Raw genomic sequence first — 26,092 nt, 5'->3', positions numbered from 1 at the left:
CAATGTAATGGGGAGCCCATCACTTTGGTTTCATCAGTAAAATATTTGGGAATCCCCTTTGACCCATGCATGTCAGGAGAATTGATAGGGAACAGTGTAGTAAAGAAAGCGAATGCCAGACTGAAGTTCCTGTATTGACAAGCACAGTGTCTACCTACTGAGGCTCGCAGGACCCTATGTCTAGCCCTTATACAATGCCATATGGATTACGCTTGCTCTTCTTGGTACTCTGCCTTGACAAAAAAACTGAAAGATAGACTGCAAATCACCCAGAACAAAATCGTAAGATTCATCCTGGGGCTGGGACCAAGAGAACATGTAGGCCAGGATGAATTACAGCAGTTGGATATGCTGAATGTTGAAGACAGAGTAAAACAACTGAAGCTAAATCATGTTTATAAAATTGCTCACAAACAGTGTCCAGAATATCTTGCTGTCAATTTTGTCAAGGTTGGGAACCAAAGCAATCATAGTACTAGGGGGAGAGAGCACAACTTTGTAGTACCCACAGTCATTGGCCAGGTTTCAAACACCTTTTATTGTACAGCAATAAAGGAATGGAACAGACTACCCGCACATGTCAAAGCCAGTCATAGCATGAACCAGTTCAAGAAGAGTGCCAAAAGGTGTCTGATGAATGTAGCTACAGAAAGGGAGGGGAATGATTTTCTATTTTTTAGCTAACATACGTGTAAATTTTACCTTATTCCTAGTAATGACCCTCGTATTGTAGATAGTCTTAATGACCCTCGTGTAGTAGATAGTCTTTTTAGTATGATAATAAGATGTTATCTTCATTATAAAATAATAAGAAAATATTATAACCTTTATATTATAATAATAAGGTAAAAGGACCCCAGTGGAAATAAGTCACTCTGTCTGACTTTTTTGGGTTATCCTGGGTTCTCTACACATATGCTGCTATGTATGATAATTCTATGTAACTGTATTTGTGTATACCTGAATAAACTTACTTACTTAAGGACTATACAGCCCTCCACTTCAGAAAACGTGCTGAAATATAAATGCGGATTTGTTACAAGAACGTCTCTGTTGTGTGACGAATGTTGACAGAGAATCCGGATATGTAAACAAGTCAGCATGATGAAAATGCAAGGGAAAGATTGTTCTGTAATTGTAACACAATTACCCAGGGATATAAGCAGACGGGAGGTACAAGACTTCTTCAGTGAAGTTGCTCCGGTTAGGAAGTGTCATCTTGTAAGAGATAAAAGTAAGTTTCTTCTGATAAGCTTTGGTAACGAAGATTATTTGTTCAGCAAGATGTGCTGCCTTGTAGTGATGTTACATTAAAGGAGGTCCATGTTGTTATGGGACTTTATCAGAGGAATTGGACCTCCCCATTCTATTGGTGCTGTATGGCTCCTAAGGGTTTAGTGCTCCCCATGAATATAAGAATAATAAGATTTTTTTTTAGATTTTGCCACCGAAGTGGCTAGTTTATTGTGCACCCCATATCCATCCTGTGGACGGTAGCGCAAGAGCATATGGATACACAAAAGGCCTAGGAACTAGGCCCCAAAGGGTTAACAGGAATACATGTGGATTTATATCTACATATCTATAGTTCACTTATCTGTTACAAGCAAATTTAGGAAATTTGCTTAGTATATCTGGTATCTTATTTTCATTAATAAGATATCTTGACATGTCACATAGGTTATTATACTGTCTGTCTCTGTATTCCTCAATAAGTGGACAATTAAGCACATAGTGTTCAAGAGAGTGACCATATGCCTGATCACATAATTTACATTTAGTTTGATCATCATCTGTGTGTCTCCCAAACTGCCAGAAGTACTTGTAACCAAGCCTAAGCCTGGCCACTACAACATCAGTCAGTCTGTTCACATTGCAAGTTGCTCCGTAAACATACTTATCTACGTTCATGTTATCATGTTTATGGAGCAACTTGCAATGTGAACAGACTGACTGATGTTGTAGTGGCCAGGCTTAGGCTTGGTTACAAGTACTTCTGGCAGTTTGGGAGACATAAGAATAATAAGAATGTCCTATGGTGTGACTTCCTTGGATCGAACCTGAATGCCTCTCATTCCCCTGGTTTTATAAGACCCTTATGGACTTTATGCTTCTTCGGATTAAAATATTAAGGTGTGAATTTAAACCTTCCTGTTATTGATAAAAATATTCATTAGCTTCTCACATATGTGCAGTTTACCAGTTAACAACCAATTTAGCATAGCAAAAATGCACTTAATAAGATTTTACATGCTGATGATATTTTTTTATGTTACAGTAACAGTATGTTTCGGTACTGTTATTGTCAAATGCTCATTTTAACACTAATGGTTCAGCTTCAGTGACCCATCTTGGCAGTTTGCTTCAGTCATCAGCAATCTTTCCCTGATTCGTTACCTTTCTCTCTGCTACATATATGAGCATGTCTTTGAGTTCTTAGTCACTTGCTAAAGCTCACAACATGTAAACAGAATATTGTGTACTGTAATAACTAGGGTTCTTCTATTTTATTGAGTCTTTTTATCACTGTAATCATAGCTGTAGTTTTTGTCTTACTACATAATAGTGACATTGTCTTGCTTTTTAGACCCACAGTTTTTGCATGTCAAACAACAGAAATGTAAATTCATTGTTGCAATAACTCCGCTGAAATCAGTCAAAAGATCAGGAAAATAATATACAGTATTTTATTGCCCTTATATACTAACTGAATTTCAGCTCACCTAATTTTAATTTCCTAAGATTAGATTACATAATATTATGTTAATTTTAGCATGGTAGGGGAGGTTACTGAGTTACTTTTTGTACAAAATTAAAATTTTATATGCTTTGCTAATCTGCAAAATACATCTTCCAAGGGATCTGGCAAAGTCATCAATCCTTCAAGTTGTCCAGGAGAAATATTTGGTAACTTGCTAAAATATATCCGAGTTATCCAGCAACATAACTTATTTGGATTAGTTGTTATTTAGTACAATAATGTGTTGGATTTAGTACTCTAACATTCACATATGCATTCCTGACTTTCACTGGAAGTAATAGTCATGCTACTTTATTTGTGCTAATTTTTCTGTACAATGTATAACATACAACTTTTATGTAGCTTTCATATGACATTAAATCCTCATATATGATTGTAGTTTCTTTTGTTTAAATAAATTAAAATTTACTCATAAATTAAATTTGCCTTGGCTAGCACATGGTAACATACTTTTACCAATTTCAGATGACACATTTAAAGGAATGGCATACATCGTTTATACTCTTGTGGAAGATGCCAGCCAGGCAGTTAAACAATATGATAATGCTTCATTTAAAGGAAAAATTCTTAAGGTAAAATTCTCTCATCAAAGACAAACAGAAGCAAATAAAACAGTTTTTGGTATAAAAGGTGATGTTAAGGAGGAGGATGCTGAAGAGAATGAAAAGGAAGATAAAGCAAGAGGACCAAGGAAGAAAATCAACAAAAGGGAACCAGGAAAACAAAGAAAAGGAAGAATTATTATTAGGAATTTATCTTTTAAGGCAAGTTTTTAAGTACATACATTGTTGAGTATTTTAGATTTTACCTGTGATGCATTACAAATATGTCAAAGAGCTGATTTTCAACTGTTGCATGTAAACTTGCCAGTCACTTTTTAAATAATTGTTTATATTATTTTTTTGTTGAATGCCAATAATAATTATCATTAGTAAATAAATTATTAGTAAATAAATCATAAAACAATTTGGTGAACTTATGATGTTCAAAGCTGGTGTTTTATGGCCAGATCTGAGTAGATTGACCATAGACTATTAACAGATGGTATTCTACAGATATTGCACTGGTAGGAGGGGGTATGTATGTATTGAGGACGTATCTTATAAGTATTGGTATGCTCTAATATTACTTGCATACCTCTTGATTAAAGTTTAATCAAGAGGGCAGTGCTAGTACTGTATATGCAATAATTAGCATACAATGCTTTAATTTTTTAGGATATTGTGATAAAGGGAAAATCTGCAGTTGTAATATACTGTGGTAGTAAAGGGGCACTTACAGTTTGCAGTATTTAGGTATTTGTGTAAAGATTACTTAAGTGATGGGCTTGACACTGTATGTGATGATCCTTTTTGTGGCATAATCTGTTTTGTAGGTTACATTGTGTTCTGGCACCTTGTGGGCATTGTTGGGGCTGACAGTTTTGGAAGTTACAATATGTTATAAAGTTTTTCTTCTTCTCTTTTTTAGTAAATGTATACAGGAGAAGGGGTTACTAGCCCATTGCTCCCGGCATTTTAGTCGCCTCATACGACACGCATGGCTTACGGAGGAAAGATTCTTTTCCACTTCCCCATGGACAATAGAAGAAATAAAAAAGAACAAGAGCTATTTAGAAAAAGGAGAAAAACCTAGATGTATGTATATATATATATGCATGTGCGTGTCTGTGAAGTGTGACCAAAGTGTAAGTAGGAGTAGCAAGATATCCCTGTTATCTTAGCGTGTTTATGAGACAGAAAAAGAAACCAGCAATCCTACCATCATGCAAAACAGTTACAGGTTTTTGTTTCACAGTCATCTGGCAGGACGGTAGTACTTCCCTGGGTGGTTGCTGTCTACCAACCAGGGTGTTAATGTTGCAGTTTAAAAACTGTAGTGTAAAGCACCCTTCTGGCAAAACAGTGATGGAGTGAATGATGGTGAAAGTTTTTCTTTTTCGGGCCACCCTGCCTTGGTGGGAATCGGCCAGTGTGATAATAAATAATAAATAAATATGTTAGTTAATGCAAAGAATTTTATTGTACATGACTCAAGAAATCGTAATGACACGATTGCAAACAAACCATACCCCCGGCCGGGATTGAACCCGCGGTCATAGAGTCTCAAAACTCCAGCCCGTCGCGTTAGCCACTAGACCAGCTAGCCACAATATTGTGGCTAGCTGGTATGGTTTATTGTACATGTATATATGATAAAATGTTACCATATATCTGTCATATCTGTTAATAGGTCTGAGGATCTCCAACCCCATGGCCTGGTCTTATGCTACAGATTTTACTTCTCTTTAGTTAGATATGATATTTTCAGTATAGTGCTTCATCAATGAAAAAAACTACAAATTAGTTAATGGCCCTGATACCAAATTTTACATTGTTCATAAAAACAAATTGTAAATAACGTTTATGAAGATAGTAAACCCCCTTCAAGTGTATCTCACCTACACTCAAGTGCAATATTCAAAATTTTCAATAAGATGTCACATGGTATTAAAATTTGCTTTAGTTTTGGACTTGGATGATTGAGCCTCATGCAGTTGGGAAGAAATCATTTTCAGAAAGAGCCTTTTCTTATGCAGCTCCTGGACTGTATAACAGGTTACCAGTGTTGTTAAACTCGGGAATCTGTTTATGCTTTCAGGTCTCAGCACACCTCTTTTCTAGAGCTTACAATCCTGATGATCATATTGTCACTCATGAGTAAAACTTTATAATTTTTTATTGTACTTGTTGTATTTATGGTTTGATGTGCGAGTGCTTGTGAACTTTTTGAAAGAACAGGTGCTTAAGAATTATAAAATCCCTAGTTATCATTATTATTAATTATTAAAGCAGTTTATCTTTTCAAATTTTCAGGCTGACGAGAAATTAGTTGAAGAGCATTTTTCAAAGTATGGAAAAATTAGAGAAGTGTCAATTCTACGCAAAAAAGATGGAAAGATGGTGGGATGTGCCTTTGTTCAGTTTAATGAAAAAGCAGAAGCACTGAAAGCTATTACAGAGTGCAATATGAAACCCTTGTTAGGTAAGTGGAGGATATTTTTGGTATTGCAGCATATCTTTTGCAGTATACATAGTTTAATTTGAAATAAGGTCTTCAAGAACTGTATGTAGGAGAAAATAGTGTAAGGAACAGGGAAATGCTAGGTACTATGTAGCTCAGTGATAGATCATTCAGCTCACAACTGAATGGACTTGAGTTCAATCCCATGGTAAATTTCCTAACACCTTCTGTAAAAGGACCCCAATGGAAATAAGTCACTCTGACTTTTTTGGGTTATCCTAGGTTCTCTACACATATGCTGCTATGTATGATAATCTATGTAACTGTATTTGTGTATACCTGAATAAACTTACTTACTGTTTGCCTAACAATAGAGGTACTTCTGAGTTAGTTGGCTGTTGTGGGTTGCATCTAAAGAACCCCATCAATAAACACTGATTAAAGTCTTATTCTTCCAAGTAAAAAGTGATTATACTATACAGCTGGTTGACTTCACTAAGTACTGTCTTTTAATGATGTGTCATTTGTTTTCACTTAAGCATTTTCCTTTCAATATATTTTGTTTTCCTTTCTAAAAGCATATTGCATTCACTTATCTCATAGATAACTAGCTTTAAAAATAAGATTTTTTTTTAATACACCTGCTGACTCCCACTGAGGTGGTGGGATTGACCCACAAAAGAGGAAACACAGTCACTGTTATTCACTCAGTTGTTGTCTTGCCGGAAGTGTGTTCACATCACAGTTCATATGATCTTCCGAACTGCATCCTCCTCACCCCTCCATTAGAGTTTAGGCATTGTATTCAATATTAATTATTTTCCTCTTTCACTTTTACAATACTACTTACAATATTATGGTTTGTTCATGTAATGACTTTCACTCTGCTACACTGCTTCCACTGTTCTTTATTTTCTGAACAATTCAAGATTAATTCCAGGTCTTCTGCTCAGCACTTTGCTGTCTAAATAATTTTACATTCTTCTTCTTTCATTTCATGTGATACTTTATATTATCCTAATATACAGTGGTACCTCGGGATACGAAAACAGATTAATCTAATTTACATTATTCCTTATGGGAACAAATTTGTTCAGTATTGGCACTCAAACAGCCTTCTGGAATTAAATAAATTCGTATCCCGAGGTACCACTGTATATTGACGTTACCAGGATATTCTTCAAATACTGTGCCTTTACAATAAAATGTTATATTACAGTACAACAGAAATGCCTTCTAATAGAATTCTCCTTACTGTTTTGCTTATTTTTTATTTTTACTTTCAGGAAGGCTAATTGCTGTGGATTTAGCTGTAGAAAAAGAAAAATTTATGCCATATAAAACTAGTACTGAAATTTCCATGGATGTAGATAAAGTTAAAGAAATAAAGGTCAAGGAAGAGGTATTAAGTTATGATGAAAAAGAAGATAGTGATGAGGAAGATGATGATATAAAGACAGAGATAAAAGAGGAAAAAGAAAGTAGCAATGAACTTAGTGACAGTGAATTAGATGATGGTGATGAATCATACAGTAGTAAGAGTGAGGATGATGATGATGATGAGGAAGAACCTATGCCAGTTAAGGCAAAATTTCCTGCTGCACAAGGCCCAAGTAAGGATATCACAGAAGAGAGGACATTATTCTTGAAAAATCTCCCATTCGCTGCCACTGACGAAGATATTGCAGAAGTCTTGCGAAAATTTGGAGAGTTGAAGTATGTACTCCTTTGTATAGACCAACTCACTGAACATCCACGTGGAACAGCATTTGCTCAATTCAAGGTAAGGTATCTTTCAGTGATTATACAGTATTTTTATTTAGTACAGTGGGCACTCAGTCATTTGGGTGGCATAAATACTGTACTGTATATGGAACAGAGCCTTATCTATGTACAGGTTCATCCAGTTAGAGAAGTCAAGAATTCATGAGACTAGATTTTTATAATTTTTTTAACTGGTCCAAGGCCAGGTTCTGGGAGTAGATAAACTCTCAAAACTCATCAAAGATATATCAGCAAAACATGTCACTTTAAATATTTTCATACTATATATCAGTGTATCTCAGCCAAAAATTAATTTGTCCATCAGTTTAAAAAAAATGTGACTTTGGCTGTAACCATGTTCGACTCGCTTTCTGTTTCTGGCATTGTTGATGTTGGAGCACTTGATCACATGGGTGACATAACTAATGATGCAAACATGACACACCAAGATATTAAGGGTTCCTTACCAATGTGATCCCTTAGATACTGTTCCTACTTGTGAAAGTAACCTTAGCAACGTAGAGACTTAGTTCACTGTTTTTCAGAATGCTGGTGGAGGTCAAACTTCAGAAACCAATTTCATTAGATTAGCAAAGAATAGTCTTTCTTGATCTGCCTCACCTGGTGTTGCTAAGGTTCTCATTAATTTTTGTGCTTGCTACAACTACAGTGGAACCTCGGCACTCGAACTTAATTGGTTCCAGAAGGCTGTTCGAATGCAGATTTGTTTGAGTACCGAATTAATTTTTCCCAAACAATTTTCTTTTTGGTTGTCTGTTATCTTAGGCCCCATGGTGACTTATTTATACAAATAATATAAAAAAACACCAAAAAATGTGAAGAAACATGAAATAGTTTACAGCGAAGTTCTGGCAGGTTGTGTTTGTTGGTCGAGTCCCGAGCAAATGGTCGACTACCAAGCGATTTGTTTACCAAACTAAGCATTCGAACACTGAATTGTTCGAGTACGGAGCTGTTTGAGTACCGAGGTTCCGCGTATCTTATCACTCCTCAAGATGGGAATAACATTCCTTCCTGTCCCTCTTCCAGGGCTAGTGCAGCAAGTAACCGTTCAGCGCTAATAGCACATAGAGTAATAATAGTGGTAAAACATGCTACAATTGTGGCAAAAAGGGACATATTGCCTCCAGTTGTTGGAGTGTTCTGAACAAAAAAATGTCATAGCCAAGACAATTATTTGTATTCTCTCGTGATTGCCACGGTTGCGGAGGTCATATGCTAGCATCTACTTAGTTTTGAAAGACTTGTGAGCTTTCTCTCTCTCTCTTTCTCTCTTATAGCACTAGACTTACTTGTGCTGCTTCTAGACATGTTTTTAGTATAGATACATAAATTTGAGCCAAGCCATAAAATATTCACTTGGAAGCACACACAAAACCATAATAAACTGGCTGGAACAGAGATGATGGGGATGATTAGCCAGCTTTATTTTAGACGGTGAGCTGTTTATTTGCTAGCTTGCAGATGTGTCTGTCTATTTATCTGGCTGCTATTACAGTGGTGTCCAGTCATGACTTCTGGTTAATAGCTGCACTATTGATAGATCATTTACTTTATTTTTAAAATATAGAATTATAGTTTAATTTCTAGTAGGACTATTACTATAGTCACAGCCATTTTTTTGTTGTTGGTGTTTTGCAAGTGGGGAATTTGTATAAGTGAAGTTGAGAGTACTGTGCAGTATATTTGTATTGTAGAATAATGTTGGAAATAAAGTGGTTACATAAAGGTGTCATTACCCAACTCAGATAAATGGTTGTGAAACTAGTGTGACTGAGTGTGAGGGTGATAACTTTTTTATTTTTGAGGGGATTCAGAGGGAAACCAGTTAGCTGAACTTGAGTCTGGAGGTGGGAAGGCTAGTACCTGCACTCTGAAGGAGGGAAAGGAATGTTGTAGTTGGAGGGTAGTCTGAATTATGTTGTCAAAATACCTCTGGCAAGACAGTGATTGAGTTAATGATAGTGAATGTGTTTTATTGTTTGGGGTCACTCTGCCTTGGCAGTAGACAACAGTTAAGTTAAAAAATATACCATACATGAAAACACATTTACTATCATTCATTCACACACTGTTTTTCCAGAAGTGTGCTGATATCACATTCAGATTGTCATCTGATTTCAACATCCTCACCCCTTCCTTCCCACCTCCAGGATTCAAGTTCAGTTAATCAGATTCCCTGCAAATAGCATGTCCATTAAAAACCCATCTCTATTCACTCCTATCTAACATGCTCACACAAGCCTGTTGTATGCTCAAACCCCTTAAATTCAAAGCCTATTTTACCCCCTTCTCTTCAACCATTCCTGGGGTGATCCCAATTCTCCTACATTCTATCTCAAATATATATACACCCTCCTTGTCAATATATACCTCTCTATTCTCTTTATATGGCCAAACCACCTTAATAACCTCCTCCTTAGCCCTCTGAATTATATCTTTGGTGACCCCATATTGCCTATTAGTTTCTCTCCAAATTCTCTGCATAATATTCACATCTCACAATTTTCTTAAACATGACATCTCTGCTACCTCCAGCCCCCTCCTCGCTGCAGTGTTCAAAACCCATGCCTCACTCCATGTAAAAGTGTTGGTACAACTATACTCTGGTACATTCGCTTTTTTTTTTTTTTTTGCCTCCATAGATAAACATAATTTTTCCACAGATGCCTTAACACACCACCAAACTTTTCCCCCCTTCATCCATTCTCTGGTTCACCTTGTCTTTCATAGATCCTCTGCCGAGATGTTCATTCTTTAATATCTAAACACATCCAGTTGTTCCATATTCCCTCTCTTCAGTCTGATAGTCAGTCATTACCTGGACTTTTTTTTTTTTTTTTTTTTTATTACTCTCATCACCTTGCTCTTTTCTACATTCAGTTTTAATCTCCATCTTTTATGTACCCTCCCAAATTTACTCGCCAACCTTTGCAATGTATCTTCAGAATACTGATTAACTAAATTTTACAGGAACGTGAAGCAGCTGATGCGTGCTTAGCAGCAGCAACAAACCCTGCTGCAAAGAATGAATTTATTCTTTATGGTCGGCCCATGCACATCATGAGAGCTATTAGCAGAATGGAGCTAGAGAGGAAGAAAAGTGAGAAGGATCTAGAAAAAATAACGAAAGATAAAAGAAATCTTTACTTGGCTCGTGAAGGATGTAAGAAAACACTTCCTTTAATGTTTACAGATAATATCTTGTACATAGGTTCAATGAAATACAGGAAAATCAGAGTTATTTGCTTAACTTCAGTATATTAAATGGTGTGCATCTGGAATACAAGGTTTCATCAGTCATGACTTTTGTGTGAGGTCATTAGTTAGTGAGTTGGTTGGTCCTTGTGCTTCACTAAAGTAGATGGTGGGTTTATTTGGTTTAAAGCCTGTCAGTTAGACTAAGGTCATTAAGGATCCATGTCACCTGTACAACACTAGCCCAGGACACTTAAATTTCTAAAGGTGATTAAAATAATCTCTCAGCTTATGTACACTTAAGATGTAAGCACACCTCTTGGTATATATTCTCTGACCTGTATTGCTCACTTAACTAAATGGTAAAATATTCTGTACATTTTATAATTCCTTCAAGAGGTGCCTTAATCCTGGTGAAGAGCTCTTGATCCAAGGAACTGAATCTATCCTAACCTTCCTTGGATTGAATTTCATTGCTTCCCGGGCACTTTATAACCCCCTATTGGTTTAGTACTTCTCCCCTGATAATAGTCGTAGTTTGAGTCCAGTACAATATACAGTGGAACCTCCGTTTTTGTGATTAATTCATTCCAGAAAGTCTGACGAAAACTGAATTTTACAAAAACTGAAGCAATATTTCCTATAAGAAATAATGTAAATCCAATTAATCCGTTCCAGACACCCAAAAATATTAACAAAAATTGCATTTTATAGAGAATAACTATAGTTTTATATACAGAAAACAATGAGAAATAAATATAAATGACTAATGAAATGGATAAATGAACATTTAGCATCACTGTTACCTTTATTGAAGACTTTTGTTGGCATATGGAAGACGGCAAGGAGGGGAGAGGGAGGAGGAGAGGTTATTGTTTGGAAGGGGAATCCCTCTCCATAAGGACTTCAGGTATCAAGGCCCTATCAGGGGTTACTTCCCTTCTTTGTCTTTTACTGGCAAGATCGGCCATGCATATGCCACTTTCATACTTTGCTACAACTTCTTTCTTGAATTCTATCGTGTTTCTCACCTTTATCAAAGGGCTGGCACTCGGAACTTTCTTTGGCCCCATGGTGGCTTATTTAGCAGTTACACTCAATAAACAAGCACAGAAAACAATGGATTATTACGAAATGTTTTGGATGAATGCTCAGGGTAATGCTCACTCAACGAGAAACAAAGCCAGACTGAGTCAGAATGCGTGGGATGCTTTGTGTGGGCGCGGGCAGGCGGATGCATTTGTTACGGCGGACCATTGTCAACTCTACAAAAATCGAGCGGATGTACGAAAACTGGGACAAAATTCGAAAACCGAATCCTACGAAAACCAGGACATACGACAACCGAGGTTCCACAATAGTTTGCAGTTTTTGTTATAGTAAATTCGAATCAACTACAGTAAGTCTTTGCACCTATATTTTGATTTTCAGACTTTATTCAGTTTCATTTCTCTTTAGTTTTAGAAGTGCATGAAATATTGTCTGTTGTTGACTCATAGCTTAGATTTTTGGCATTTTTTTTTTTTCCAGTTGTTCGTCAGGGAACTCGAGCAGCACTTGGTGTGTCAAATACTGATCTTGCTCTACGCACCAGGAGGGAACAGGTTAAACGGCGAATGTTGCAAAATTTGCACATCTTTGTCTCTAAAATTCGTCTTTGCATCAATAATTTGCCAGACAGAATTGGTGACAAACAACTACATGCAATTTTCAGCAAGCATGCACCAGATGGTGCCAAAATCACTGAGGTTTGATATTTTATTATGTTCTGTATAATTAGTGTTATTTTTGTACATTCCAACACTTTGATACTGTTTATATAAAGATTGTTGTATGGGATTGAAACTAAAATACCTGAAATTCATATATATCAAACTATAGTACAGTAGGGCCCCACTTATACGGCGGGTTAGGTTCCGGGCTGTCGCCGGAAAGCAGACATCGCCGGAAGGCAGGACGCCATTTTTTTCCATTTATAAATGCATATAAATGCCAGACAACAAGTTTACACTAAATTATATTAAGTTGGTAATAGAACTAGGCATTAAAAACACACAAAGTAAAATACATTCACAATAAATTCATTACTTATCTTAAAGTATTTGTAATCTTAATGTAGGGAGAGAGGTGAGTAGTACTTATTTGTAGGAAGTCAGGTGCAGGTAGCCCAGGTGTAGGTAGCCCTGGCTCCCCGTCTCATACTTAATATACGATATTTAAAACATCCCAGAGAGGTAAAATACACATACAGTACACTCATTATTTACCTTAAAATATGTGTAGTCTTAATATTGGAAGAGAGGTGAGTAGTATTTATTTGTAGAAAGTCAGTGTAGGTAGCCGGTAGGTGTAGCCGGTAGGTGTAATGCGTACACCTACCGGCTACCTACACTGTGGCCCAGAGCCATATTATTAACATCGACATGCCATGTTCACTGAATTTAATCATTTCTAACAACTACCTTTAGATGCTATCATAAACGAATGTAGAAGTAATGAATAATTCATGCCGAAAATTGTAAACAAAAGCGGAGTGAGGGAGTGGCTGGGCCAAACGCAGATTCATACACGTTTTCTCTGATGGCTGAGTAGAGAAAACGTAATGTTGTCCCTCCACCCGGCTACCACACAACTCCACAAGTATTATTATCAGAGCGCACATAAAATATGCAATAAATGCCAGACAACAAGTTTACACTAACTTATATTAAGTCAACAATATAAATAGGCATTAAAAACACAGTAAAAGGTATGATACACACAGAGTACACTTATTACTTACCTTAAAATATTAATATTAATGTGTGAGAGGTGAGTGGCAGGGTGTTTATTGAATAAAATCAGAATGGCACACCATCATCCTCTAACTTGGCACTTAAAGCAACAGGCTTACGACTACTCTTTTTATTACAGCTAACCTTAGATGCCATCGTCAATGAGAGCCAACTAGTTAACAAAAGAGTAAACGAGAGAGAGAACGAGATACAGAGTTGAGACAGTGTAAGAACACGAACTGAACAGGTGGACGATCACTTGGTCAGGCAAAATAAATGCGTATTAATGTGTCTACTTTTAGTTCATTCACGTCCATTTGTAAGAGTTTGTAAAACATTTACCTCAATATTTTTTTATTTTAATAATAATTACCTCACAATACAAATACTCTTACATTGTGTACAAGTTGTACAAGTTAGTTCAGAATAAACAAACAGCAACACACCATTTTTAGAGTGAATGAAGATAATAATAATAATAATAATAATATTATTATTTATTATTATAAAGCACTAAACCCACAAGGGTCGTGAATTGCTATAGTATATAGAGTAAAGGCATACAAAAAGAATATTTTTCTACAGTTACCCCCCAGTGTTTGACTAGAGAAAACGTAATTCTTCCGACACTACCTACACAGCTGCTTGGTAAACGAATCTCATATTTACATCAATTTTTATTCTGTAAGTGTATGTATCATGTTTATATGCTGTGTAATGGGTTTCATATATAATTTTGAGGAAAATATCATAGATGGATTAATGAAAATGCCTATATTGATGTAAAATAAGACATTTAGTGTGCCCAAGAGCGATTATTATTAAGTAGTATTGGCGTCATGAGTAGAGAGAGACTTAGCGATTTTAATGTGTACCTGCACACCAGCACAGTTTGTAAGTATATTTAGGTACAGGTACACTTAAGTATAATTATCAGAGTACATATAAAATATGCAGTAACTTTAAAACACTTGAAATTTTGGAAAGTTTCTTGACATAATAGATGTGGTCACGGAAAATGTAAACAAACCGGGTGGGGGGCGCCGTATTTGAAAGACCGCTTGCCGTATAGCAAATTTTGGGCATAATTTGACATCGCCGTATTAGCGGAATGCCGTAAAGCGGGGCCTTACTGTATATATACCAATATATAAAAAAAATCTTACATAATAAGCCTATCCTAGTCAGCCTACCCAAAACAACTGTTAAAGAACTGTTAAACACTAACAACTAAATACGTTTAGTAGTTATAGTCTAGCAAGTTAGGAGAGTTGCAAAGTGTTATAAATGACCACCACCATGAAAATCTGTGTAGTCTGCAGAAAGGGTAACAGATGAAGTCATGCCTGGATTGCATGCAATCTCTGTGGTAAATGGTCCCATGGGTTGTGCAGGAACTTTAAACCAGAAACCACTTTTGATATAAAATCAGAGAAATGTTTTTGGGTCTGCCCAAACGAGATACACCTGTATGAGAAAATTACATCTGTATTAAAAGATAAGAACACCAATAAAATATCCTTCTTGCAAGACATGTCAGCTTGGTGTGACAGCTGGGAAAATAAAATGGGTGGGTTGGGTGGTGCTGTCTTGGAAGACAGTGCTCCAGAGGGTGCTAGTGTTGTCCTGGAGGGCAACATACCAAATGGAGATAGTAGCCCTGGCGATGAAACAGAAAATGACGTTATTCAATTTACAGAGGTACAAAGTAGCGATACTGCTGGAAATGGAACAAAAGGTTATGATGCCTCAGGGAATAGTGTTGACACATTACCAGTAAAAACTGGTAGAAGCACTGATGTCCATAGAGGGGCGGTAGGTAGTGGGGAAGCAAAAAAATGCACCAGCAGGGAACACAACCACAACAAATCCTAGCAAACAAAATTCCAATCTATGCAAATTCTGTGCCTTGGGTATCTGCAGGCATGGTATATCTGGAAAAAACAGGTGGGACATGCACCTTTGACCATTCCAAAAAATGCCACACCCACATGATAACAGGAGGGTGCAACTTCCCTTCATGTAAGTTATTTCACCCTGAAATGTGTCATCAGTCTATTAAAGAAAATGCTACAACGGTTACTGCCAGGCACATCATCTAAAGGCGACAAAAAGGCACAGACCAGCCAGACTATGGGAAACAAAAGAGGGGAGCCATAACCTCTCCAGAGAAGGAATTTTTTTTAGTGCCAGGAAGGAAAAAAACTGGCAAGAAATGACAGAAATCCTGCACCAACTGAAAACACTTCTGGAGCAGAGGCACAGTCATTGGCCTCCACTCCAGAACAGCAGATATTAAAGCCAGCAAATAAAACCCCCTTATATTCCATCAATATAACATTTATCTTTGCAAACATACAGGGTCTAAAGCCATCAACAAACAACAAAATTCCTTGCATCAAGGGATTGCTCATGGAGTCAAATGCAATGTTTGCAGCTTTCACAGAGACCTATACAAAGGATCATTTTGACAACAAAATATGGATCCCATGTTATGACCTATTCAGATGCGACAGACTAAACAGGCAACAAGGGGGGGAGAAAGGTTGGCCAGTACATCACAGAGTTGCTCATTTGCTTAGAACTACTAAACACCTCAAATGGTGTAGGTGAAGTTTTGACATTACAGACTGAAAACCAAAATCTTGTCATTGTGCTGTTCAGGTTTAAGTATGGAACCTTGTAGGGATCCGCTAGTCATGCCCATCTATCCATTACAGTGAAACCCTGGATACCGTGCAATTTGGATTTCAATCACTTTTTTGCGTGAAATTTTACCCCAGGTTTCATACTTCAGCTCGGAAAATGTCTGTATCAGACACGCCATAGTAATAATACTTACACGTAATAATAATCACTCTTGGGCACATTAAATGTCTTATTTTATGTTAATATAGACATTTTCATTAATCCATTTATGTTGTTTTCTTCAAAATTATATAAGAAACATGTTACATAGCATAAAAACATGCAGTGTTTATATGCTATTGAGGGGTGGTAGTCGGGTGGAGGGAAAACATTATGTTTTCTCTGGTCCAGCATCAGAGAAAACATGTATGAATCTACAATGGCCCAGTCACCCCCCTTAATACATAACGCTTTTGTTTACAATTCTCGGCATGAATTATTCATTACTTTTCCCTTTGTTTATGATGGCATCTTAAGGTAGTTGTTAGAAACAATTAAACTCAGTGAACATGGTATGTCGATGGTAATAATATGGCTCTGGGCCGCATTAATAGATACGTAGGTGTAGGTATGTAGCCCAGGCGTACTACATAGTACCTACATCTACCGGCTACCTACACCTGACTTCCTAGAAATAAGTACTACTCATCTCTCGCCCTACATTAAGACTACAAATATTTTAAGGTAAATAATGAATGTACTGTGTATGTATTTTACTTTTTATTGCGTTTTTTAATGCCTAGTTCTATTACTAACATAACATAAGTTAGTGTAAACATGATAACCCTATGCCTGTTGTGGAATCTGTTGTGTGTTTGGGGAAATCCATGGGGATGGATGTGAATAGCCAGGATGTGAAAGAGTTGGTGGACGACCACAGGGAAGATCTAACCACTGAAGAGCTGCAACACTATAATTATTATCTATAAAATGTATTTTATATTAATATTTTTGGGTGTCTGGAACGGATTAATTGGATTCACATTATTTCTTGTGGGAAATATTACTTCGGTCTTTGTCCATTTCGGATTTCGACCGACCTTCTGGAACGGATTAAGGATGAAAACCGGGGTTCCACTGTACTTCCCAGACCACCATTCTGTCTCCTGTTTAGATGTTCCTTGATCTAGTGAAGTACATTTTCCACTATTTGCTCACTTTTATTACAAAGAGCACACTGATTTCCTTTTAAATGTCTAATATGCTGTAACATTCTTACTGTGTCCACTCATTTTTGATGGTTCCACTCTTATGTTGACTCATTCTGTGCTTTACCTTGTTACATGAGCTGTGACCCATTTTTTCCCTTTTTTATGCTGATGACCTTCACACAACACCTCCATTTCTTTCACTTCTATTGTGTACATTGAATACGATCTACAGTAATACCCAGCTCCACCAGATCTTGAGTGGATAAGTATGTATTGTATTGCTTTTGCTGTATCATGTTCATATTGTGTTTACAGTTCATTGATGATTAATTGATACACCCATCAATGTTTAAATTTAATGGAGAAATTAAACCGGAATGTTTTCCTCTTCACTTGTCTCTAGAACACCTTGTTGCAAAGTGGGGATTCTGCTGTGCATGTCCAAAATTTCAAATGCAAAACCTACAGTTTTAGCTTATCACTGAATTTGCATAGAAGTTATCTTTATTATTTTTTATTGTAATATAGGTACCATATTTTTTTAGGCTCGAATAATGCGAGATTTTAGAAATCTAAATGAAAATGGTATACCCAAGAGCCGTGGATATGGCTTTGTCACCTTCACGGAACATGAACATGCCCTTGCTGCCCTTCGGAAAATCAACAATAATCCTGATATATTCACTAATGATCAAGTAAGTACACACAAATGTTTTTTCCCAAGCTCCTAAAAATCTACCCATCTAGTGCTTGCTTTTTTTTTTTTTTTTTTCTCTGTCATCAAACAACTTCACTCTTGTATCATAAATTTACAGAAATTTTACTTGAACATTTTGCAAACATGCTGGGACCCAAAAGACAGTAAACTGGCCAGGATGAAGATTGAGGAAAATCTGGTGGAGGTCCATAGCAATTCTGAAGATTTATTCCATGTTCCATTGTTAAAACATCTGTTTCTTTACTCTTTTTTTTTTTTTTTAGCCTTTTTATTATTACCCATATACTTTACTATCCCAGGTTTATTCAACAATTATATCTCTCATATACTTTCTTTGGTAAATTGAACAGTTATGAAGAATACAAGTTGTGATACTATAGGTGAAACAGTTCATGTTAGGTAAAAGGTCGCAAATGCAACTAATGCGGCATTTTATTGTGGCAACGTTTTCCTCTCCAGGAGCTTTGTCAAGCCTTTACAAACAATACAGGTATATAGAGGGTATATATAGGTATAGAATGAGGTGCAAAGCATAATATAATCATTGTAGGTAGTAGTAGTAGTGGTAGTTGTAGTACTTGTGGTAATAGCTGTGTGTTTGTTTTGAGGAGAATTCTTGCTGATACTTCAGAGATGAAGCTGCCTTTATTCCGTTTGTTAGAAATAGCAATTAATGATGATTCAAGGCACTTACGTCTATGGAAATTGCATTCTTTAATCACTAGGAAGCATCTTTGAATTTCATCAGGTGGTTGGCAGAATTCCAGTATTGTACACAGGCATTGTTCAAGTTATCATTCCTACATGCATTAACTTGTTCAGACTTGTCTCAAGGTTTCTTACTGTTTCACCTAAGTATATTCTGTCACAGTCTCCACAGGAGATAGGATAAACTCCTGCATTGATTGGTTCAAAATTCTTCAATTTCTTCCTAGTCAGGTCTTTTATGGAAGTACTGTTTGTAATGGCTACTCTAGTGTTAGCTTGTGTGAGTACTTTAGAAACGTTCAGTTCAACCTGGCTGTAGGGCAGGATTATAACTGTTAGGAGTGGTGCTGGTGTGTGGAGAATTGATGATCTGAAGAGCATCTTTTCTTGCAGTCTTTGGTGAAAAAGGGAGGAAAATGTAGCTTGGTGAAGGTTTGGTGTATGTATGAAAACTCCTTGTCAAGAAACTCTGTACTGCAAATTAGGTATGCTCTTAGGAAAAATCCAGTGATGATGCCTCTTTTGGTCTTAGTATCTTGACTGGAATAAAAGCTTGTGAGGTTGTTTTTGTTTGTAGGCTTCCTGTAAATTTAACCTTAGTGTGTTATCTACTTTGTGAATGAAGATGTCTAGAAAAGGTAGCTTGTCATTGGATTCTTCCTTAAGTGTGAATTATACAGCCAATTCGACTGTGTTGAGCCTTCCTGAAGATTCTGCACATCAAAACATTTGGGAGTTATTATGAGGATGTTGTCCACATAACATAACCAAGTAACTCAGGTGGGGATGATGTTGGCAAAGCATTCAGCTTCCATATACAAGTTATCCAAGACAGTGCTGATGCGGGACCCCATTCTCATACCATAGGTTTATTTGTAGAACCTGTTATTGAAAGAAAAACAGTTGAAGTTCAGCAGAGTTAAGTCAAGTCAGTGAAATCTCTGGGAGGTAAAGGATGTAATAGGCTCTACAAACAAACCTATGGTATGTGAATGGGGTCCCCCATCAGCAGTGTCTTAGCTAACTTGTATATGGAACACCTGGAAGCTGAACGCATCCCCATCATCATCCCCACCAGCGTCACATGGTTGTGTTACATGGATGACATCCTCACTGTATACCTTTCTGAAAACAGGGTTCTTTTTTACTTTTAACTACTCAATCCCAAAGGTCTAGCTCTCTAGGACATTGCTATAATGGTGTTGTCTAGCCATCTGAGGTATTAGGTATTGCTTGTTGGTTTCAATTACATACAGCATTTACATTTATGTAATATAGCACAACACTATTTATGCATTATAATTTTTCAGCCTGTTAATTTTAGAAATTAATTCATCACTTACAAAATCAGCCTAATACTGCAACAGAATTATGTACCATAAATTTAATGTTCTTTTAGTTTCTCTTTACTTTTTATTTTTCGACAGAGGCCTATTGTTGAGTTTTCTTTGGAAAATCGATCAGTCCTAAAGGCTCGGCAGAAACGTATGGAGAAGAGCAAAGAAAAGAACCCCTTGTGGAAAAAGGACAGACATAATATAAAGCAGGATGCCATTAAGATAGGTAGGCTTTACTGTATATACTTTCTAAAATCACAGCTTCTGTCTCCTCCCAGTGTAGGATAACCCCAAAAAAAGGAATGAATAACATTCACCACTATTCATTCAAAGCTGTGCATACATTACAATTCATGCGACTCCCTGAAATAATGTATATTGTATCTTACTAGGTGATGAAAAATCAGCCCGTTTGTTGAAAGAAAGATTGTCAAAAAAACACATCAGTTTTATTAATCTTAGTTTCTGTGGAAGCCATATTGTTTATAAATTAATAAACTAAATACACCTACCATCCGACTTATGACTGAGTTCGGTTCCGAGAAACCGGTCGTAAGTCGAACTTTACTACTGAATATCAACAAAACATTTTTGTAATGACTTTATTTTATTGTTTTATTTTGGTACTTCATGTTTTACTTTACTTTTTAATGTTGTTAGTACTGTATTTTATACTGTAAGGTTTAGGATAAACACTGTGTACAACACAAATACAGTAGTTGTTTATTTCCCAGAAATTTGGTGTAAAAAACACGGTCATAAGTCGAGTGGTCGTAAGTCGGATGGTAGGTGTATCATGTTATTTAACCCTCCAATTGTCTAGACCCCTGAAATTAACCCTTTCAGGGTTAGAACCCCTGATCTGAGAATTGGTTTCAGAGTGAAAGAATTTAAAAATAAAAAATTATATAATGACAGAGAATCTTTTTTCTGAAGGTAATGAAACCAAAAGTACGAAATTTGATGGAAAAATTACAGAAGTTAGCGGTCTCGGAAATATTTATGCATCAGCGATTTCGCCCACCAAGCCTAATTTTCAGCAAAGTCAGTTGTTCCAGTTGCCCAAACTCATAGCTATTCCACTAGTATTCTGTTCTATCGAGTACAAGAAACTGCCCATTTACCTATTTTATCTACCCAATAAAGTGATCACAACTTGGTAATTTGGCCAGTTTCACATAAAATTAAAAAAATTGTCAATTTAAAAATAGGGTCTAAAATAAACATTGTAGACATTCCTGTAACTAAAAAACATTTTCTCTGTTCATTAGTTATGCCTCCAGGCCTCTCTTATATGTGCATGTATTACGCTTGCTTTCCATTTTCAATTTTTATTCACACAAAAAAATAAGATTTATTGTTAAGCAGACTACTGCATTATTGTAATAATTGTATAAATAATGTCAGCACATTTGTGGACATGTAGTATTAGACCAACCAGTTGAATATCAGGAAAATCTAACATTTCTGCTACTTTGAGCTCACTTTCAAGCTACTTTTACTCCTGAAACCAATCAGAATCATCTCTATTTTTGTAATATATCTTCCATTCTATCAAATGAAATCAAGAAACCGAAAATACGACCCTAAAAACCATGTGAATGTACACCGCAAATTTGCTGTTTTAAACGAAAAATATGGTCACAGTTTTTTTGTCTCATTATGCACTGTGTGCTACAGGATTTTTTATGTGGTGCACACTTATCATATAGACCCATTCTTTCACATCTAGGGCAAACTTACCACTCACAGCTTATCTGAATGAGCTGAACTAATGGTGAGGTACAGTACTATGGGACTGACCCGAGCTTCAAAGCTGTAGTACAATGGGACCCACCCCAAAAGGGTTAACCCTCTGAGTGTCAAGACCCCTACTTGCAAACTTGCTCGTAGTGTTGAAGAATTTAAAAAAGAAAAAAAAAATTCTTATGAAATGATAGAGAATCTTTCTCCAAAGGTAATGAAACCAAAAGCTTAAATTTTGCCAACAAACTTAAGGAATTACGTTCTCGTGAAGTTAGCAGTCTCAGCGATATTTATGCATCAGCAATTTTGCCCAATTTTGGGCCAATCCCTTTGTTCCACTTGACCAAACTCAGTTATTTTGCTAGAGCTCCTCTTATTCTATCGAGTACAAGAAACCGCCCATTTACCTATTTCAACTACACAAAAAATGATCAGATTACAAATTTGGCCAATTTCACACAAAATTCAAGAAAGACCAATTTCAAAATAGGGGTCAGAATAAACAATGCAGACATTCCTGGCACTGAAACATTTTCTCTGTTCATAAGTCACGTCTCCAGGCCCCTCTTATATTACGCTTGCTTTTCATTTTGAATTTTTATTCACAGAAAATAATGATTTACTATTATTCAGATTACTGAATTGTATAAATAACATCAGCGCATTTGTGAATGCATATTAGACCCACCAGTTGACGTGTATTGGACTCGTGATGTGACTTGTTTACTCTTGAACATCGTCAAAAATCGAACATTTCTGATACTTTGAGCTCAATTTCAAGGAAAACTGGCAGTTTCTTGTACTCAGTCAATAGAATAGAAGGAATACTAGTGAAATAGCCATAAGTTTGGTCAAATGGAACAATGGAATTAGTCAAAAATAGGACTGAAAGTGGGCTAAATCGCCAATGCGTAAATATCGCCAAGACTGCTAACTTTGCGAGAGCGTAAATCTGTGAGTTTTCCACCAAATTTCGTACTTTTGATGTTATTACCTTCGGAAAAATATTCTCCATCATTTCATAAGATTGTTTTTTTTTTTTAAATCTTCAACCCAAGAGCAAGTTTGATACAAAGGATCTCAACCCTGAAAGGGTTAGGGTAATTCCATGATACATACAGTGGAACCTCAAATTTCGAACTTAATCCGTTCCAGGAGCTAGTTCTAAATTCGAAAAGTCTGAAAATCGAAGCAATGTTTCCCATAAGAAATAATGGAAATACGATTAATCCGTTCCAGAAACCCAAAAATATTCACAAAAAAAAATACATTTATTTATAGAGATTAATTACAGTTTTACGTACACACAACAAATGCTATAGTCTTTAATTATGTATAGTAATATAAAATAACATTTTTACTTACCTTTATTGAAGATTGGTGGTGATGGCATCTGGAAGATAGGGAGGAGGAGAGAGGGAGTTGGGGTTATTCTTTGGAAGGAGAATCCCCCTCCATGAGGACTTCCGGTATCAAAGCCCTCTCTGGGGTTGCTTCCCTTCTCTGTATTTTAATGCCACTAGGACCAGCTTGAGTCTCATTGGACCCCAGTCTCACAAAATAACTGTCTACAGTCGTCTGTTTCTATCTCACAAAATAACTGTCCACAATCATCTGTTTGTCTCCCAAAATAACTCCACAGTCGTCTGTTTCTGTCTCCCAAAATAACTCCACAGTCATCTGTTTCTGTCTCACAAAATAACTGTCCACAGTCGTCTGTTTGTCTCACAAAATAACTGTCCACAGTCGTCTGTTTCTGTCTCAAAATAACTGACCACAGTCCTCTGTACATCCTGGTAAGCTCAACAAGTCTCACTCCAATCTCATACTTCTGTATTATTTCCTTCTTCACATCTATGGTGTTTCTCACTTTCTTTACCACAGGGGTACTGCTAGCAAGTTTCTTTGGGCCCATGGCAGTTTATTTCACAGCCCCACAAGCACTAAACACAATTAAATAATCGTAAAATGTGTGAATGAGATCGCAGGTTAGTGTTCACTCAAGCATAAACAAAGCTAGACTGCTCGCGGGGAGGCAGACAGAGCAGACCAGCGGACAGGTCCCGTACCCGGCGGTCCGAAAATAGGGGCGCGTTCGATAATAGGGACACAGTTTGTCTGAAAAAATGGTCTTATTTTCAAAACGTTCGATATGTGATACGTTCGATTTTTGAGGTTCCACTGTATTGAAACTTGAGTTACTAGTGGTCACTTTCCCAAAGCTCATCATGTGTTACTAGAATATAGTTGCACCAGTGTTACATGGGTTTTGAATGTTGTAGCAAGGAGGAGACTGGAGGCAGTATATGCTTGAGGGCAATATGTGGTTTGAATGCTATGCACAAAATTTGAAGCATGAAGATTAGAATTAGATGTGGGGTTACCAGAAGTGTTATCCAGAGGTGGAGTTGTTGAAGTGGTTGGACATAGAGAGGATGGAGAAAACTAGGATGGCTTATAAATATTGGTTGGAGTGGTAGATCTTTAATGAAGGATAGGAAGGAGGTAAAGGTTTTAAGTGCTAAGGACTTGGACACCCAACACTTATGTTGGAGTGTCCTGGAGAAGGAAAGTATGGGGCCTGCATTCTGAAGAAGGGTGGGGATGTTGCAATTTGGAGGGTCATCTGAAGTGTGAAGTCTGCACGTTTCTGGGAAGTGAGAGAACGAGCATAAGATTGTGAAACTTTTTCTTCCTTTATGTTAAAAAAGCAACTGCTGTATATATTAAGTAGGTATAATACTTTTCAGATAAACAAACCACTAGTGAGATAAAGAAGCAGCCTGTGAAAATGAGTGAAGTTTCTGAGGGAGAGAGTCAGCCTATGTTCATGGGCTCAAAGTCTGATCCCTGTAACAAAAATCTCCCTGTGAATTATGGACCAAAGGTAAAGCTATTTTATTTTGCTTGTATTAAAATTTTTACTTTACAATTGGATTATGCTAACTATATTTAGTGTAGATTATTATAGCTGAAATATTGAAGGATTTACAAATAATCCAGGATGACTGAAACGTTATCTAAAGTGGATTATTTGTTAGTAGTTCCAACTATGACTTTGTAACTTTTATTCTTTGTTGGAGAAGTAACTTTTGCCTATTTTATTATATGCCATATTGCACAGACATGATTTTATGCAGGGAAAACAAGGAAAGAATAATTAAAAGCAAGCAGTGTCATGTTTTTAAAATAAAAATTATTTCAGATACGACATCGAGAAAGGGATATTAAAGGCAAAACAAAAATCAGCAGAAAACAGTTTAGAAAAGAACAGAGAGATCGAGCCCTCGGTAGAAAAAGAAAGCGGCCAGAACACGAAGACCGTGGAGAATCTTCATCCATAAATCCTCAAGAAGCATCAGAAGGTCAGGCAAAAAAGAAGAGAAAAAGGAACAAAAAGAAGATAAGCAAGAAAATGAAAGCAGATATTAAGGATGAAAGAGCATTTAATGCAATAGTGCAGAAGTACAAAGCAAAAATATCATCTGTGAATTCAGTATCTAGTAAAAAATGGTATGAAGACTAATTATCATTCTCAAGTGCAAAACCTTGAAGAATCATAGTGTCTTTGGAATAGGTGATCAGGTTTCATTATCATTTTGTTAGCGAAGTCATTTTGAATGTTGACATATAATTACTTTAAATATATAACATTGAAATATAATTACAGCAGTACTGTACAGTTCATATAGTCTTATTGTACACTGACTGAAATAATTTCTATATCAAATATATTTTATCTTTTAAATTAAATTGTAGTACAGTACTCATGGGAAAGCACTAAATCCATAAGGGTCTAGTGAGGAATTGGAGGTAATGAAGTTGGATCCAAAGGGAAATAGTTCCAGTCTCATGATCAAGAACCCTTCATAGATTTCATTAGGGAGGTTAACTAAAATTTAAGCTATTTGATAGTCTTCCACTGTATTTTTTTTTTTAACACATCCGTTTCTCACCGAGGCAGGGTGTATTGTATACTTTAAAAATGAATGTATAATTGGGCAGAGAAAATGCATCTTACTGAAATGTGTTTAACACTGGCCATCTCCCACTAAGAAAGGATAACCCTTAAAAAATTCATTCATCTGATAGCTCTCCTGCCAGAAGTGTATTTTCACTCCTGTATATTGGCCACACACAACCTAACCTTTGCATTTTCCTCCTTTAGCACATCCCTCCCCTGCAGTGCTATGTGACCTTTCAGGCTTAGTGCTTAATTTCAT

The 26,092-nt window shown here is 36.5% G+C and overlaps 1 protein-coding gene across 1 annotated transcript; it reads left to right on the top strand.

The window, feature by feature from the left end:
* The first annotated feature begins 1,075 nt into the window (after positions 1-1,075).
* Positions 1,076-25,641, top strand: LOC128684716 (RNA-binding protein 28). The gene is made up of 10 exons (XM_070102276.1): positions 1,076-1,234; positions 3,227-3,525; positions 5,617-5,785; positions 7,051-7,547; positions 10,523-10,715; positions 12,278-12,495; positions 17,906-18,055; positions 20,214-20,349; positions 24,620-24,756; positions 25,075-25,641. The coding sequence occupies exons 1-10, from the start codon at positions 1,102-1,104 to the stop codon at positions 25,393-25,395; spliced, it is 2,253 nt and encodes a 750-aa protein (XP_069958377.1). The 5' UTR covers positions 1,076-1,101; the 3' UTR covers positions 25,396-25,641.
* Positions 25,642-26,092: the final 451 nt, after the last annotated feature.

Source organism: Cherax quadricarinatus, chromosome 5, assembly GCF_038502225.1.
Source record: "Cherax quadricarinatus isolate ZL_2023a chromosome 5, ASM3850222v1, whole genome shotgun sequence".
Taxonomy (NCBI): Eukaryota; Metazoa; Arthropoda; class Malacostraca; order Decapoda; family Parastacidae; genus Cherax; species Cherax quadricarinatus.
This window is presented reverse-complemented; position numbering and strand designations above follow the sequence as displayed.

Bases quoted from the DNA above. Each gene is read 5' to 3' on its own strand.
- LOC128684716 (XM_070102276.1), top strand. From the start codon at position 1,102: ATGATGAAAATGCAAGGGAAAGATTGTTCTGTAATTGTAACACAATTA. The intron at 5,786-7,050 runs GTAAGTGGAGGA...TTTTACTTTCAG, and splicing joins CAATATGAAACCCTTGTTAG to GAAGGCTAATTGCTGTGGAT. The intron at 18,056-20,213 runs GTAAGTACACAC...ATTTTTCGACAG, and splicing joins ATATATTCACTAATGATCAA to AGGCCTATTGTTGAGTTTTC.